The following is a 19,592-nucleotide window of genomic DNA, read 5'->3' as shown; positions in this document are numbered from 1 at the left end:
TTTTTAGGAGTCTATTTTTTCTTTTTGGTAGAGCAAGAAGGAAGACCAAATTGTTCGCAGAAAGATCCTAAATCTTTCTTGTTCAGGGCTCTCTCTTTGGCTAGCTGCTTATGGAGTTTATCTTTTTGACAGACCTTGATAGTATTATGAATAATAATGGCAGTGAGCTGACCATAGTCATAACTGTCATAATTGATATCTCCATTAGGAGAGTGACTTCGGAGTTTACTTCTAATAAGATCTCCGAAAGATTTGGGAAGACCATCAAGATATTTTTTTCTTCCAATATGCTTGGTTACAATCTTCTCTAGTTAAAACCCTAGACATAAATGTATCTTTATACCATTTAAAGTCCTCTAAGGTTTTACATCTAAGATTGGATAAAAGCTCACCAGATCTTTCTCTCCATAAAGAAGGATCTCCAAGAAAATGTTGAGATATAGTGTATAATAAAGTATACACTGCATCAGAGAGCTGTTCATTATCGCTGACAATGGTTTTACCTTTGTCATCAATTTTTACTACAGAGAGAATATTTTCTCTATCAGTTTTAGTGAGATAATTATTCCACCAGCCTTTGAGTTGTCCAGTGAAACCTGCCACTAGAATATAAACAATGGTGTCTTCAGGCATATTTTGGTTAGTAAAATAGCTCATAGCAACGACAAACATATTTTGAAGCTTGGAAATGATATTATATTTAGATAAATCATCAATATTCCAAATATAGATATCATTAGAATTAAAACTTTGGATATAGTCTTGCGTATCTTCTAAAATAAGATCAGGAGCAGTAGCTCTATTATAATAAAGCTTGGAAGAATTTTTTCAATTATTGACTGGATTAATGGCTAAAACAGAATCTGTTTTAGAATATTGTTCTAAATCAGCTTTAGAAATGACATTGACAGTCTTGGTAAAAGATTTAGTCCTAGGTTTGACGCTAGATTCTTCAGAAGTTTGGGGAGTATCAGGAATAGTGGTGAGCAGGCTAGTAATTTTACTAAGTAGCTCATTTTGGTTATCCTCAATAGCTTTGGTTTTTTCTTTTTGCCTAAGTTCTAGGATTTTTTGTTTAGCTTTGACGCTAATCTTAAAAGGCTTGAAGAGAGGTTTTTCTAATTGAGATTGGGAAGAGGAAGAATTATTAAATGGGATGAGGTTACTCTCCTAAAAAAATAGGTGATGGATAAAGCCTCACCCTGTATTCCTCGTCCTGCCCACCAAATCCAGGATATTTCTCAAGATATTTTTTGAAAAGTTGAAATAACCTTTGATAGGAGAAACTCTTTCTCATCTGGAATTGATGCTTATAGCAATTGATCTGATTTTGTTTCTGCTAGGAAATCATTTTCTTCTAGATCTTACTTTAGGTCTGAAATTCCCAGATCGATTAATCATGATCATTCCATAAACCTACAAGGATTAGATACTTCTTCTATGATTCCTAGAAATGTCTATCAAACTTCTGAAAAGGAAGAAGAAAAACCAGAGTATCCAATCTCCAACCTACTCTTCCCTTAATGAGTCTTATGATGTTATCTCATAAATTCATTATAGATAAAGAAACCCTTAGGAAATATTTCTATTCTGAGGAATGGAAACCTCAAAGAGAGTGGTTCTTCCAAAATTACAAGGGTAAGAATAGATCGATATCCAAGAGGAATTTTACCAATTTCTCGAAAAAGTCAAGCAAAATATTCCTTTCTTTGATTGGTATCATGCTTATACGATTCATAATAATATTGATTATCCTTGGCAAGAGGATGTCATTAGTACCTCCTCTGCTAATGTTATAACTTGGCAGATTAAAGATGGACAAATTGTTCAGAGTGAACTGCCACCCATAACTCATTATCAGTTACCATACTTGAAAGACAAAAGCGGTAACCCTGTTACGGCTATTCCTTTCAAAACAAAGAATCTTGATGAGTCTATCACTCCTAATGATATCCAAGGCCTCATGGAACAGGCCAATTACACCAACAAATACCTTCAGGTTTTAGGAGAAAAAATCTCTGTGAATCCTGTAAAATCTAAGGAGGAAGAAATAACTTCTTGAGAATAATGATTCTAAGAAAATTGAAGAAACTTTTATGTGTTTGATCAATAAGGTCAAAATTAAAAAAATTTACATTAACATCAGAATCATTATTGATGATTTTGTCCTTGATACTTTGGCACTCTTTGATACTGGTGCTGATTCAAATTGTATTTTAGAAGGACTAATTACTACTAAATATTTTGAGAAAACTTCTGAAAAACTTAACACTGCTAGTGGTTCAAAACTTAAGATTAATTACAAATTATCTAAAGCTATTATTGAAAACCAATGTTTTAAAGTTGAAACAAACTTTCTTCTTGTTAAAAATTTGAAGAATGAAGTTATTCTAGGAACTCCTTTTATTAAAACTTTTTTCCCGCTTCAAATTTCAAAAGAAGGTATTTCTACTTACCATTTAGGTAAGCAAATAACCTTTAAATTTTCAAGCAAACCTTTTATAAAAAACATTAATTTTATCCAAAATAAGATTAATCAAATTAATTTTCTGAAAGAAGAAGTTTCTTTTGCTAGTATTGATAAATAGTTGAAGAATCAATCACTTCAGAAGAAGATTAAGTCTCTTTTAGAAAATATTCAATCTTCTATTTGTTCTGACTTGCCAAACACATTTTGGAATATAAAGAAGCATATTGTTAATCTTCCTTATGAACTAGACTTTAAAGAAAGTCAAATCCCTATCAAAGCGAGACCCATTCAAATGAATGAGGAACTACTTCAATACTGTCAGAAAGAGATTAAAGTTCTCTTTAGCAAAAAGCTTATTAGGAGAAGCAAAAGCACTTGGTCTTGTTTTGCATTTTATGTTAATAAACAAGCAGAATTAGAGAGAGGTACTCCTAGGCTAGTCATAAATTATAAATCGCTTAACCAAGCTCTTCAGTAGATTAGATATCCTATTCCCAACAAAAAGGATCTTCTTAACAGACTCAATTCTGCTAAGATTTTCTCAAAATTTGACATGAAATTTGGGTTTTGATAAATCCAAATTTGTGAAGAAGACAAATACAAAACTGCCTTTACTGTTCTCTTTGGGCAATATGAATAGAATGTAATGCCCTTTGGTCTTAAAAATGCTCCTTCTGAATTTCAGAAAATTATGAACGATATCTTCAATCCTTATTCCAAATTTGTCATTGTCTATATTGATGATGTTTTAATCTTCTCTCATTCTATTTATCAACATTTCAAGTATATAAATGTTTTTATAAATGTTGTCAAGCAAAATGGAGTTGCTGTTTCAAAATCAAAAATCAATCTCTTTCAAACCAATATCAGATTTCTTGGTCACAATATCCATCAGGGAACTATCATTCCTATTAACAGATCCATCGAATTTGCTAATAAGTTTCTTGACAGAATCCTTGATAAAACCCAACTCCAGAAGTTTTTAGGATGTCTTAATTATGTATGAGACTTTATTCCTCATCTAAATAATATTATTAAGCCTTTACATGATAGGCTTAAAAAGAATCCTCCTTCTTGGACAAATGTCCATACCAATGTTGTTAAAGAAATTAAGAATAGAGTCAGAAATATAAACTATCTCTATCTTCCTATTCCTCAAGCTTTCAAAATTGTTGAAACTGATGCCTCTGGTATACGTTATGGTGGCATTCTCAAACAAAAAATAGACTCTCATGAACACATTATTGCATACACTTCAAAGCACTGGAATTCTGCACAACAGAATTATTCAACTATTAAAAAAGAAGTTTTAATAATTATTTTATGTGTTTCAAAATTTCAATTTGATTTATTAAACCAAAAGTTTCTTATTAGAGTGGACTGCAAGTTTGCTAAAGAAATTTTACAAAAGGATGTTAAAAATCTTGCCTTAAAACAAATCCTTGCAAGATAGCAAACAATTTTAAGTATTTTTGATTTTGATATAGAATATCTCAAAGACACTTCAAATTCCCTTCCTGATTATCTCACTCGTGAATATCTACAGGATAAATAGAATGCCTAGAAAGGCATCGACCTCCTCCAGAGGAGGAGCCACCAGCTGTGGAAGAGTCAGGCTAGCTCTGGCTCTAAAATCAGAAGCAAAATATGCTTCAGAAGATTCTAATTCAATCTCTTCAGGGTCATCAACCCCAATTGAGTCATCGACTTAAAATGTCATCCAGATTATTGAGTCATCCACCCAGCAATCTGAAATTTTTAAAGAATCTTCCAAAAAGATTGATTCTTCTCAAACTAAAATAACCAAGCAAACTAAAGCAGATTATGCTTTACCTATCAGTACCCTCTTGGCTCTCCAACAAGGAAGTCTGAGTACTTTACGAAAAAAATCTTGGGTAGATATTGCTTCTGAAGATGAAATGGAGTTAGACTTATCTAGCCTAAACAGCATTGTCCAATCATTAAATAAAACAATTACCTAAGAAGATACCAGTAAAACTGCTATTCTTCAAAAAGACAAACAAACACAAAAGCCAACTCAAAACTCATCCCATTACCTAGCTAAAGGAAAATTTTCCTCAGTAATCCAGATGGAATATGAATTTTGGGATAAAAATCCCTATAAAGCAATCTCTAAAGTTTTCCCCCATGGTTTTCATTTTAGACCATATGCCTTAAATAAAACCAGACAGTTTTATGAATTTATTTTGATAGATTCAGATTTTGTTTCTATTAAACATTACAAGAACCAAAAAGATCCCTCAATTATTACCTATTCCACAATCCAGATACTCAAAGTTTTAACACAAAAAAGTTTTCGGAAAAGACCTAAATTTATTTAAAAAATTTTCACAGCCTTTTGATCCAGTAGGATACAATTACTGGGACTATATTGATGCCTGAATAAGAATCTTTTGGTTTCAAAATAAACTCAATCGACATTTTGCTCTGGCCTGGGTATTCTCTTGGCAATATAGATATAGCAAGACAGAGGGTGATGACATTCTTCCTATAGGTCACAGACATGCTTTTGTGAAATGGTGGAGTCAATTTAATGCAGATCATGCAGGACCTCAAGGAGTTAATGAATTTTTTTGGAAATAATCCAAAGCTTTTAAAACTTACTGATCCAACAACATTTCAATTCTTAAATCAGAAATCCAAGATTGTTGCCTTCTTGTCAGGCTGTGATTCCAAAGAAAAAATGAAGAAAAATTTAAAAGAAGTGCTTCTTCTTCTAAATCAAGATGATGCTGAATCTTCTGCAAAACAGGATTCCAAGACAAATATTGATGACTTCTATCAAAATGAAGATGATTGTTTCAGAATAGATATTCAAGAATTATGACTTATACTGTAGGGAATAGTTCCAGTTATCAACCGAAACTGTAGAAACAGTATTTATAATTTTCTATTTAAGGAGTCATCGACCATATTGTGAGGCATCCTTTTATTCAACAATCTTAAAGAGATAAACTAGTGAGAAGTGCTCTGAGATAATTTCTTTGTAAGTTTTTCTCCAAGTTTCAATAAAAGTTTGTTGTTTTAAATTATTTTTCTTCTCTTCTCCCTCTTAGCCGGTTCTGTTCGGACTACCGTCGTCTAGCTTTCTTCTCTTCTTCCTCTACTAGATCTGTGTTGGTTATACCGCCGTTCTAGTTTCTATGTTTTAAATTTACATATTTAAATTTCTGCATTTATATCTTGTAGTCCTGCTACTGCCTACTTTCCTTTCAGTCTATTTTATTTTCTTTTGATCCACTTTGGGTTATCTGGTATCAGAGCCTGATGGGAAAGTAGAAATATAACTGTTGATTATTGATAACTATGTTCTTCTAGATCTAGACTTTATATTGCTTTTAAATTTTGCTTTTGTATAGTTCATTATTTTATGGAATGTTTTTATTGGAAATACAACAGTTTTTAGTTCTTTTAAATAGGGCTGTAGCAGTAAGTCCCGTGGTTGAAGGGTAGTAAGGCTAATCTGACGATGTTGTATTCAAAAGAACTAAGAACTGTTGTACTTCCAGTAAAAGCATTCCATAAAATAATAAACTATACAAAAGCAGAATTTAAAAGCAATATAAAGTCCAGATCCAGAAGAACATAGTTATAAATAATCAACAGTTATATTCCTACTTCCCCATCAGGCTCTTATACCAGATAACCCGAAGTGGATCAAAGGAAAATAAAATAGACTGAAAGGAAAGTAGGTAATAGCAGGACTACAATATATATATATATATATATATATATATATATATAGTAATTAAAATATTATTACAAAATATGGGGCGTTACAATATTCACTTGCATCTAACCTATTTCTTCCCTTCTACCATAGTAGTGATCCCTATGTGCCATTTTTAACCAAAGCGTGAACCTCTTCTATTACAATTATTGTCTATTTAGGTTGTTAAAGTGACTCTTAGACATTCCTTGAGATATATGTGTTGTCAAGAGCTGGTACAAAGTCTTATACCCCTATGACAATTTTCTATAAGATACATATTTCTAAATGAAGTGTTGAGTAGGGATGAAAATAAGTTAAACTTTATATAAGTAAGTTTGACCTATTTAATAATTTTGAAACCTCAATCTCACATCTTACCTGTCATAACCTTTTTATCAAGTCTAGTATCACTTTTTTAAAAGTCTGATTTTGTCTATTAGCATTTTTAATGACCTATGTCATATTAAGATCTTTAATAGGCTATTAAACTCTTTTATAAATAAATTATTAAATACTCTAAATACGTATATATTTATAAAGATCATAAGACTTATATCTAAAAGTCATAAAAAAAATGGTTCAACATCTTGAATATTTGTAATAAAATTATATATTCTTATTTATCATTTTCAAACTGTATATTTAATTTAAATAAGTAAATCACTGAGCATACAATAAACACAATTGATTGAAAATCAATCCATAAATCATTAAGTAAATTTAGTAGCATAAAATTTCATACTTTAAATCAACAAACACATTAACTAAATATATTTTAGACCTAAAATTAGCAAATGCAACAAAAAAAAATGTAAAATACATAAATAATAATATTGTTCTGAAGTAAAGTATAAAAATATTAATGAAAAAGATGCATCAGGTAATAGTAACGTAAAAGAATCTAGCAAGTGCACGCTCTTTCTCACAAAAAATATATAATAAGAATATTATTCAACTCCAACAAAATGAATTAGTATTTTTAATTTAAGATTTTATTTATTAAATTTAGTATAATGTTATATTATAATTTTTATATAAAATTATTTAATATAGTATTATAAATTTTGTAAGTCTTAAATATGTTATTCTATTAGACTTAATATATTTTTTCTTAAGTCTAAGTTTAACCTATTTAATTAATTAAATTTTTAAAAAAATTTAAATTAAACATGTTACTTAAATAAGTTAAGTTAGACTATACTTTAAAAAGACTAAGTCATATACTTTTATTAGACAGTTTAACTTAGTTCCATTTCTATTATTAAGTACATAATTTTACCATTTTTTTAAGACAATGAAAATGTTAATGTCATTAACAAGTTTAACGTTTAAAATAATATTACTTATAGAAATATCATTTTTTGGAGCTTAGGTAGATTTATGGCTTTGCCTTAGAGTTGTGCTCGACTCTAGTCTCTTTCTTCTCCTTTTGAAATATGTCATTCTGTTGTCTAATTTTAAATTTTACTAATAACTTTGATTAATTGAATTTAGTATGACCTGTGATTAAAACTGAGTAAATCTGTTGCTACCAATCATCTTTATTTTGTAATTATTTCTTTTATACAAAATTTGTATTTATTTCTCTTTCAATAAAAATTGAATAGATGAAATTCTATTAAAATTTTTAAAAATTTATCGATAGATATAAACATTTCACTACCTTTTGACACATGAAATTTTAGTATATTTTATCTTTCACTTTGATCTAAATAAAAAAATTTTCAATCATATAAGTAAATTTATGAATGAATATACAATTTATACTCTGCAAAATATTACTTATTTTGCTTTGATTTTCAAAAGTTTACATTTATATAAATTAATCTTGAAAGAGAATGACTTCCATAAGTTGATAAATTTGGAGATCAATTTGTATATTTATTGGTATAATAATTATATTTATTGAGTTTGATAAATTAAAAAATTGAAATAAGATAAAGCTGATGAACATCAATATCAAGAACAATTTATTTAATTGTTTTTAGATGATTTAAGATAAAGCTAGTGTAAAACTTCAAAATTTGTTCTAGAACTACCCCACCTCCCCCCAAAAATTACCACATTTGTTATAAATATTGTCATATTGAGAAATAGAATCTTCTTTTCATCAACATATATAACATCAACATCATAACTGTTTATTATTATTATTATTATTATTATTATTATTATTATTATTATGTGCTATTCTATATTAGACTAATTCTATTTAATAAAATTAATTATATAATTAGTTGAAATATGTTAAATAAATTAAAAAGTTAAAATTATTTTGTGAGCATAAATTATTTTCAAAGTTAACGGTAAAAATAAAAAATATTAAAACACAACTTTTAATCAAAAAACTTTTAAAAGTTATAATTAATTTTTTTATTCACCAAACAATTTTTTAAACTTAATAATAATTTTTCTTTATTTTTTGCTCATCAAATTTTTTTGACCATGCATGTTTGAGAATTTCATATTCTTAGTTGGCCAACGCTTGCAATTCCTGCTCGACAGCCCTCGTTTCACCAGTTGATTATGCATTTTGCATCATCACTCTCTAGGATACGCAGAGGTTTTAGGAATAATTAAAACAAGTAAATTGTTTACATTTTCGTTTATAAAAGTGTAGTATTTTAGGAATATTTTGATGAAATCTAATGTTACATGATCCGAGAAGCCCATGATCCAAGAAATAAGAGTCAACGAAAAATTTATCATCATTTAGGAAGAGACATTCTTTCTTCACAAAATGCTGATATACTTAGCTCCCATGTGCCTCTTTCTTGCAGAAGAGACAGTTAGACCTCCAAATTGCGAACCGTAGTACTTGTATATATAGATAGAAGTGAAAATAAGTTGGAAGTTCAATTCTTACCATGCCGATGAAATATACTTGTTTCTATTGCTTTTCGTAACTATATTTGCAATAACGAATATCATTTTAATCACAAAACAACACCTACTTGAAAGACCCCAAGTGAAGAAAACCGAAAAATAATAATTAATTAGTATTAACAAGGCCGCACAAGGTGCCCAGAAAAATTATTAGAAGGGATGATTAAATTTTTACCATTAATTTTTGTAATCAAGGGTTGTTACTCTACGCACTTTGCTTTCTCGAATACACTACTAGGGATGGCAATGGGTAGGGTATGGGTAGGGTACTACAGTACCCATCCCCATACCCGCGTTTTAAAAAAATACCCATACCTGGCCCCATACCCGCGTGGGTATGAATATTAATCCCCGTACCCGTACCCTCTGGGTACCCGCATACCCGTCTTGTACCCATTACCCGCGCTTGTTTGAGAAAAAATATTTATAAAGAAAAATATGTTTATATAACTTCACATAAGTAGCATAATAATACAAAAATTCAATATGTAGTTGCCGAACAAGGTACAAATATAGATAAAAACAAATATTCAAAGATCATAAATATTAAATGTATCTTAATATAATAATTTTCTAAACTAAAATTCTTAGAAACAATAAGCAAAAACTAAACACACAAGTTATTTGTCAGTGATAATTCTATCTTGTGTGAGATTTGATTGTTGGTAATGTCAAAACGACAACGAAATAGATCTATACAATGGTTGTCCCTTCACGTGGGATCACTTAGTAACCTTTTGTGACAGCATTAACAACTAACTCTAATGAATAACATTTTATAGTTATTAAGTTTTAGTGAGACAGACATTGAGAATGAGAATAGAGTTAAAGTAGAGAAGTTCAATACTAATAACAGAAAGTTGATACATAAAATATTTTTTTTAACTTTTGAATTTGAAATTGTAAGAAAAATAATAGATTTAATTAAAATAATATAATATAATTAATATATATATATATATATATTAATACTAGTATTTTTTAACTCATATACTATACGAAAGTATTTTATCAAAAATATAAATTTTTGAAAAAATATTTTAGTGAATTAAATATTTATAATGTATATAAATTTAAAAAAAAAAATTGAATAAAAGATAAATAGTTACAATAAAATTTTATAATAAAGAAATATACGTGTATATTAAAAAAATTATACTTTTTTATCTTTAAAAAATTAACAAATAAAAATTAACAATAACTTTTTATATTTATATCTTTTCAAAAACTTCTTTGAATGTGAATTAATAGTAAGAATAATATTATTTAGATTCAATAGATTATAATTGTACTTGTAATACATATGTTATATAGAAAAATATTATTTTAAATTAAAATATAAAAATAAAATTTAAATATTATTAATAAATAATAAGTTTATGGTAATAGTAGGTGATTGTAAAATTTATAAAATATTTATAATATATTTATTATTTATCATTCACTTTATGATTTAAACATCAATATGATTTTATTAACAAAAATATTTGTGTAAAAAATATTTTATGTGTGTCATATATAAATAATATTTTAAAAAAAGTCAATCTTATATTAACTATGTAATAATTAAATTGTGTTAGCCTAATTAAATTATATAAAATAGTAAATAAATTTTTCTATTAAAAATATAAACCAAAATAAATTTTTTGGTTTGCTTTATTATTAACTATATTTTTATATTAATCTTATATAACTTCACATAAGTAATATAATAATACAAAAATTCAATGCATAATTGTAGAATAAAGTTCAAGCATATATATATATATATGCGGGTATGGGGCGGGGTGGGTACTTAGATACCCATACCCGCACCCATCCCCATTAAAATTTGCGGGTTTTTACCCACACCCATACCCGTACCTGTATAGCGGGTAAATACCCTACCCATTGTGGATAAATTTTGCGGGTACCCATTGGGTACTTTACCCATTGCCATCCCTATATACTACACACTCTAGAAAAGTTAAATCACATTAAAAAATAAATAAATAACTGATTTCATTTCTTTTATTCGTTACCTGTGATGTAAAATTTTTATTTCACAAAGGACATGAATATTCATTATTATACTTTTAAAAAAGATTTCACTTGCATACAACTTTTAATAATTAAATAATTTTTTTACATTTTTTACTTCTCACACCTAAATGGGAGGCACAATGATATTTATCCTTTTACAAAAATGGAATGCTGTGAAACAGTGTAAGTTTCTACTTTGAATCACTACTAAGGGAAGGCAAAGAATGGGGTTGCGATGCTACCCTTTTGTGGGAATGTGCTTCTCATATCTAGGCTGTCTGCTGTTGAAAGAAACCTGAAATGGTGCCACCGATGGCTTTGCTTCCCCACTCACCCTCATCACAACCAATACCATAGTGCCACGTGTGTTAAACACCGACACCATGTATTAGCCTACGGGGTAGTGACCCACTACCAAGCTAACTTACCCTCATGTGCATGGGGTGCATACACATTTCCAAGATCATATCCATCTATGATCTCATGTGCATTGCAAAACAAACTTAAACCCCAACACTCAATGTGCTTTGGAACCTCAAGCTTCACCCTTACCACATATAACTCCACTATGTAGCATTACCACGCCTTGAAATTTCCCTCACACACACCCGCACATACACACTCAAGTAATTAATTTTTTTATGAAACAAATGCAGGTATATGCTTTGTGGTGATGGAGAGTGGTTGGGAGCCTGAGGTTGAGATATCACCAAATTGTCCAAGGTGTGGTTCTTCCAACACCAAGTTTTGCTACTACAATAACTATAGCTTAACTCAACCGAGGTACTTTTGCAAGGGATGTAGAAGGTATTGGACCAAAGGTGGATCCCTCCGCAATGTTCCAATTGGTGGTGGATGCAGGAAAAATAGAAGAGGTAACAAAACCTTACTAAGACAATCCATTGATGGTTTCACTTTCAAAAATTCACCTTCAGATCATAATAACCATGTGGGTCATTCTTATGATCCTAGAGTGAGGACTTCTTCATCTTCTAGCTCCTCCTCAGTGGTGAGTGATGGACCAAATATTGATCTTGCACTAGTTTATGCAAATTTTCTCAACCCAAAGCCTAATTCTGAAGAAGGGCTTGTGAATAATCCAGATCAAGTGCAAACAGCTTTTGATCCTTGTCTAGAAAATAATTCAAGAATATCCAACACTGAGGTTGGCCCAAGTACATTTCCTGAAGACCTTGGTCCTTCTGGGTGTTTGAATCTGCCAAAGCAAGCATCCATAGAACCCCATTTTAGTGAAAGTAGTAAAAACAGCAATAACCATATGTGCTATAGCGAGTTCAACTCTTTGCAGGCGCCTCAACAAGATGGAATTGATCAATGTAGTAGTCATGGTAGAATGAATTTTGAGCTGCCACCATTGCCAGGGGAAGAGGAAGCCCCACATGATCATATGATGTGGTCCAATTCTGAGGTAATGATGAATCATTCATTTCAAGTCACACAACCACCACTTCTTGGACCTGAAGCTCATGATGCAGACTTGTTAATTGGTAATTGGAGCCCCTTTGATTTGCCAAAGGATGCTTCTTTTTCCGTGCCATGATAAAAAAAAATGATTCTCTTCATTGTTGCATTATTATTTTCTTTGTTATATGTAGTTAATTTGATTTTATGTATAGAATGGGGTTGTTACTACTAATTAATAACTCGTAGTTGTAATTAAACATGTAGAGTCTTTGGGGCTATATAGTAACACCATATACTGGTAAACTCTCTTCATTTCCTCTTTATGAACATTTATAAAATAAAGAAATATGTGAGCAAAGGGATTTATCCTGTTATAATTCTTTTTGACTTATTGTAATGGGAGTTTTGGGTTCTGAAAATACTCATTGTTTTAAGGCAATCTTGAACATGTACGTTGGGGAAAAAAGATAACAAGAAATATGTGATTATTTTTGTGAGCATTATTCTTCATCATACTAGAATCAATTTCGTGGCTCCAAATACTTTTTGCTCCGTAAATTGCATTGTGGGAGGGAGAGCTTGCAATGATTCATTTTATGATAGATTTTAGGCTCACGAGTCGAATAGTGTTAGTTTAAAGTCTCCGGAGTATCCTCGACTCTCATCCAACATGATGATATCTGACAATTTTTCATGCGATCAATCAAATTGAATAAACAAAAGTTACTCTTTATATTTTCACAAAAGCACGAAACTTGTTTAATTATTTACATTTTTAATGATAATTTATTTATCATAAGCTTTCGTTTTAGTTATTAAATTTGTAAATATTAGTTATTTTAGTCTCTAATTTTATTTAAAAAAATTATCATTTTAATATTTGATTTCATAAACTATGTATTTGAGTTTTTATGTAAAAATCAAACAATAAAATATAATAAAATAAATATTTTTTATAAAATTAAATAATAAAATAAAAATTTGTAAAGATAAAATTTAAATAATTAACACTAATAATTTAAATTTTATATGAGAGTACTCTCTTATTTTTCTAACTTGTTAAAAATGACACAACAATGACTGTCGTATTAGTTGTGATAAGGAAATTATTGTAAAATTAATAAGAGTTGGTTCAAGCTAATAAGATATTGAATTTAAATTTTATGTATTAAAAACCAAATTACTATAAAGTATACATCTTATTAAAACAAAAAAAAAAGTTAAATTATTATAAAACTTTTAGGAGGTTTAAAATTCTCATATGGTTCCTTTAAATTACGTACTCTTCCCGCCGATTCCTACTCTTGTCTAATAAGAAGTCCTTCCTTAGCTTAATTATTGCATCGCAATTTTAATTTTATAGATAGATTGAATGAGTTGCATTGGCTGAAGTATTCTCCAATTAATTAGGTCATTTAATGGAACCCTAGAAACATCACCTACTTTTGAAGTATTTAGTGAAAGATATAATGAGGTTGTGTTTGAATTACCAGAAGTCTAGCTAGCATTGACAAGCATAAGGGTCAGCATTAGGGCATCAAACAATTTCCAAATCAAACTGTATGAAATAAAGGATTGGGCATATACAAGCTGCGGCTGGGTCTCTCCTCTTTAATTTGGTCAGAAAATCGCATTCATATAAATATTTTCTCTCTTCTTTGTGTAGTCTATTGGACCTTCCACATTAAATAAACATAAATAGCCAATTCGACATATTTTGGTGTTGATATAACCTATAGTGAAATTCATATACCACACACTTTGTGACGAGTTGGCCATTCTACAACAACTCTTTAATATTATTATTATTATTTATTATTTAGGGAAAAGAAACATTCAAAGTTTGAATTTTAATTTAGACGGACTGGAACTACAATCTTGAAAGGCGAGCGTCCACCGACATCAAATTGTGTGCAACACATGATCCCACAAAAGCCCATGATCCAATAAAAAGTGGCCCCCACGATTGACTTCGTGTAGATGAAGACGTACGGTAACAGGATAGTTCTTTTTTTTTTTAAAGAAATAATAATAAGAATTAATTTTTAATATAAAAAATAATGATTCATTTTTAAATGTATTAATTGTCAAACTTTTTATATACCTTATTTGTATTAATAAAACACTCATTTATTACTTATATAAATAAATATATATTTATTTAGTGTATAAATTATCAATTTGATAATTTGTTATCATAAATTTATAATATATAATTAATTTTACTGAATTAGTTATTTAATTTTATAAAAAATTCATAAATTTATAATAATTAAATCCTATATTTATAATTAACAATAAATTAAAAATATATAAATACAAATATCATAAATTTAAATTATTGAAAATATTTTATACAAACAAATCACTCAACTTTAAATTCAAACTTCTTTAATTTTAAATTGAGTCCATTTTCAAAATTATAATAATAATTTTTTTAAATAATCGATAAAATCCCATCTTGGATGGATCACACGGAAAACAATATTAATTTATATGTCAGTATATCTGCTTCTTAAACAATCGTCGTTTATCTTATTCCTTTTTTTCTTATGAGAGTGTTCATCTAAGTCGCTGTTCAAGCCGTATATAATATAGATTATAAATTTATTCACTACATAACCAATTTTTATATAATATAGATTAGCTAGCACAAGATGTTTGACAAATTCGTAAGGGGATTATTAATTTTTGGAAGAATATTTTTGTCATTAATCATGTGCCCGATTTAGAGATTGGGTTTCATACATTAAACGATTCATTGGTTAAAACAAATTATGAACCCTAAATCAAACTTATATACGGTAACAAAGTCAAACACGGTGTGAAGAGGTGCATGCCATATATGCAATTCTCTATAGCCACTTATAATTTATTGCTCCAAAAATGCTGATTACTCTCGGGCAGTTCTCTTCGTGCCATTCTTTTGGAACGTGGTTCCAATACCTATCTATATATTTTTGTTTTGGGGAATATAGTTATATAGTTGAAAATTTATTAATTATCAATCAATAGATTGCTTTAGGTACTTAAAATTGACAAGGGCTATAGCTTGGTCCATGAGTTTGCATAACTATATGCTGCTCATGATATATGGAATTCACTTCACAATTTTAAAAGAAAGTGAAATTTTCATTCCAAACGATACTTATTAACTCTTGTTGAAAGTTTCGAGTTGAAGCAGTATCTTTCTTGCTGAACTAATCTGAAGATGATATCGTAACTTAAAATCTTTCCTACTAATGACTGTTTCCCATTGAAATAATTAAAAAGAAAAAAGCAGCTGTATGATTACTTGTGAGGTTAATTAATTCTAAATTATTCAAATTACAATAAATAAATAGAATATACGGTGTAAGTTTGAGGAATATATGGTGTAAATTTTATTTATTTTTTTGGTTCAAAATGTGTAAGAAACAGTTTTGGGCATATAAATACATCTATACTCGTAGTTAAAGAAGGATTAAATTTTATTCCGAGGACACTTACTGAGCTAACTAGTCTCGAGAAAGTTTCAAGTAGAATAAATCTTAGGAATTCTTGCTGAACTAGTCTGACGTGAATATCAAAACTTATAATCATTCCAAATACTGACTCCTTCCCATTACATAAAAGAAAAAGACATAGCTATAGTTACCTATGAGGCTAGTTTTTAATTACTTTTGACCGATATTATTCTTTTATTAAAATTAAAATTTTACTTTAATAACCCTTGTCAATCTTAAATATTTACCTTAATTATTGATATAAAATTATAAATTAAATTAAAAATCATATAAAAATCATATAAGAACTTGCACTCAAATTCTGTTTTTGTATAAATTATTATATTTACATAGCATTTACACAAATATTGTTACACTGAGAAATGTTAGTGATCGATATATTTTTTAATATATTAATTGTGATTAGTGGTTTAAAAAAAACTTCAAATATATATATATATATATATATATATATATATATATGTATCAAATTAATTTTTAAATTTCTTTAAAGAGTGGACTAATCACAAGAAATATGACAAAAAAAATTGTATTTAAATATATATATTACTAAGGATTAACATAATAGTGTAAAGATTTAAAATTAATCCATTTAGTAAGAAATTTTGCATTTAAATCTTATATGGAAAACTACTATCTTCTTATTACCCTTTCGCCATTTAGTTAGATCAAGTTTTGGAAATCAGAAATCTATTATTATGATAAATTAATGATATTTGAGTAGACATCTCTTTAAATAGCAATCACATATAGGAGTATGTAGTATACTGAAGAAGGGTGAGAGAGTTACGTGGCTTGTTCTAGATTTAAAAATAAGTATACTGAAAGAGGTTAACTATATTGATAAGGTCAACGATTCCATCGAGGAAAATGAAAATTTCAACGATGATAATGAGTGTACATAGACCTTGCTGTTTCAAAACGGCCGTAGGTAAATTGCTTAAAATGGTGCGTAGGTTGTTTATGATTGAGGAAGATCCGAAAGACTAATTCATGAAATTCCAAAGAAGTTATTGAAATGTCCCGCAATAAAAGCAGCTTGAACCGTTGGTTGGTGCTGGATTTACTTCCTTTCTCTTCACCCTAGTTGCAGCCACAAAGTTGGACCAATCCTCCCTCGGAGGCAACTAAAATAAGGCCATATTAATAATAATAACATGTGTTTATATTAATTATAATATTTTGTAAACAAGTTTAAATTTTATTAATAAATATTTTAAGAAATTAATATGTTTTCTAAATATTACAATGACAGTATATTAATAAATTTTTGATAAAATAAACTATCATTTTTAATTTATTAATCAATATTTTAAAAATACTACTTAATATTTATTAATTTTATAACAAATAGTAAAGTATACGCAGTCACTGTAAAAGAATTGTCATTTACTTACAAATAAAATTTGTTAACTATTAGGATAATCTTTGTTGCTATAATCTTTATTTAATAAATAGTAAATTCATAATGTAGACTTTGAAGATATATACCGAAAAATAACGCATCATACTACCAGTTAATATTTTGATAATATATAAGAATATTTTACTATAATAAAATTATTTATTGGTATAAGATATTATATTGTTAATATAAGTATTTAATGTTTATACTAATAATTTATCTTTTTATTACATAAATATTATACTAACACTTAAGAATTTTTTTTTTCTTAGCAAGAAGTCATGTTCAGCTAGCTATACCTTCACTCATTCACTCATGATCATTTACACCCAGCTCAGATTGGGTTTAGGGTTTTTAGGGTTTAGAGTTTTGAACAATTTCAGATTAATTGGTTCTTTTACCTTTTAGTGTGTGTATAAATTTTTAATTATTGAAATGAAAGAGCTAATTATCATGCATATATTCAAATCTAATTGTAAATCAAAAGATTTAGCCTAACAATATAAAATAAATATCATTTATTAATAAACAGAATATTTGTGATCAAATGTCAAAATTATTTGTATTAGTATATATAATTTTTGTCTGAAAAAATTAACTGTTGATAAATTATATTTATACAAACAGTAAAATATATTATACAGTTAATATAAACAAATATTTTTATATTAATATTAAAGGAAGCTAAATCCGACATAAAACCTCAGAGATAGCTGCAGATAGTCATCAACTTAATTTTATTATATCTAAACCTACATCCTTTTCCCTTTCAAAATCATGGAAAATGCTATAACATTACTAAAACCAAAAGAAAAAAAAAGGTCAGATTTCTAGTTCTAACAAAATTTAAGTATAGTTGTTAAATGAAATAAAGTAAAAGCATATAAACTCACTTGTCGAAGAGTCAAGAAGTATGGCACATCATTCGAATAAGAAATTTGGATCTAGCATTTTTCTAATTTATCAAGAGGTCTCTGATATATTATTGCCCTTGGAATATTTTTTAGGGTCTAGTTTTGGTGGCAGGGTAAAACGCTTGATTTCAATATTTGGGTTTGGATTGAGAGCTTCTTTTATGGGTAAGGTATAGTTATATTTATTATCCTATTTAAGAGGCTTGTTTTCAAGTTTTCTGTTTTTTTTTTATAATAATATATTATATTTTTCTTTTAAAAAAATTGTCCTTGTAAAAAAATTCCATTTTCTTGTAATTAGTGGTGTTAATTTTTTCCTGAATTTGAATCTTTTAAATTAGCCAGGAATTTTCGATTTAAGAAATTTTAAATAACTCCAATTGAAAAATAATCAAAATCGGGAATATAATCAGTGTTTAAATAATAATTAACTTGTTCTTGTTGGTCTAAATAATAAATTATTGTTTTTTTAATATGATTTCAAGTTAAATTTTCAGGAACGAGAAGAAAAGAGATTTAATTTTTTTTCTAAGACTAAGTTTTTTTTAACTCGAGTTAGATTAATTAAAATTAAGAATAATTTTAGAAATAAAATTTTTTAGAGAAAAATTATAATTAAGCAGTATCCCATGTTCTTTACTTGAAAAATTATTCATTGGGACTTACTGAACGATTCTAGACTAATTTATTGCCAGTTACTGAAAATAATAATAGAGTATCGACATTTGATCTCGCCATAAAGTAGTATTATATATACTACATCTTTCTTTATTTGAATAGAGTGAGAAGAAATTATATAAATTAAAAAATAATTATTTAGTAAAATTTATATTTTTTTTAAAAGAGTTTGTAAAAAACTCATAATAGTTTGATTATTTCTATAACTTTTTAAATTTTATTTTAGTAAGTTTCATAATTAAATATTTCACAGAGTCTTATATAATAAGAGTAGTTAAATAAGTGATTATTAAATTGGTTACGTAAATAAACTCAATATTTTATTTATCATACTTAAAATTTTATAGAGATAAAATTGTAAGTTTTAGTATAAAAAAATATCAATGCATATTATTTTTAAATTCTACATAACTATATAAATAGAAACTATTTTTTCTTTCTAGGTAGATAATTAAAAGTAAAAACATATTTTTATGTTAATAACATCAATTGTTAAAAGTAACCTTAAGAAATTAAAAATATTAAAAACTAAAGATAGTCTAAAAAATTTAAT

The 19,592-nt window shown here is 27.9% G+C and overlaps 1 protein-coding gene across 1 annotated transcript; it reads left to right on the top strand.

Moving 5' to 3' along the window:
* Nucleotides 1-11,784: 11,784 nt before the first annotated feature.
* Nucleotides 11,785-12,672, top strand: LOC113871380 (dof zinc finger protein DOF3.5-like). Its single transcript, XM_027508472.1, has one exon. It carries the CDS (start codon nucleotides 11,785-11,787, stop codon nucleotides 12,670-12,672), a length of 888 nt encoding a protein of 295 aa, XP_027364273.1.
* The last annotated feature ends 6,920 nt before the right edge of the window (nucleotides 12,673-19,592 follow it).

The sequence above is a fragment of the Abrus precatorius genome, unplaced genomic scaffold (assembly GCF_003935025.1).
Source record: "Abrus precatorius isolate BTA unplaced genomic scaffold, Abrus_2018 Scaffold7, whole genome shotgun sequence".
NCBI classification, from domain to species: Eukaryota; Viridiplantae; Streptophyta; class Magnoliopsida; order Fabales; family Fabaceae; genus Abrus; species Abrus precatorius.
This window is presented reverse-complemented; position numbering and strand designations above follow the sequence as displayed.

What these genes read in the sequence shown, in the direction of transcription:
- LOC113871380 (XM_027508472.1), top strand. Translation starts at nt 11,785, where the DNA reads ATGGAGAGTGGTTGGGAGCCTGAGGTTGAGATATCACCAAATTGTCCA.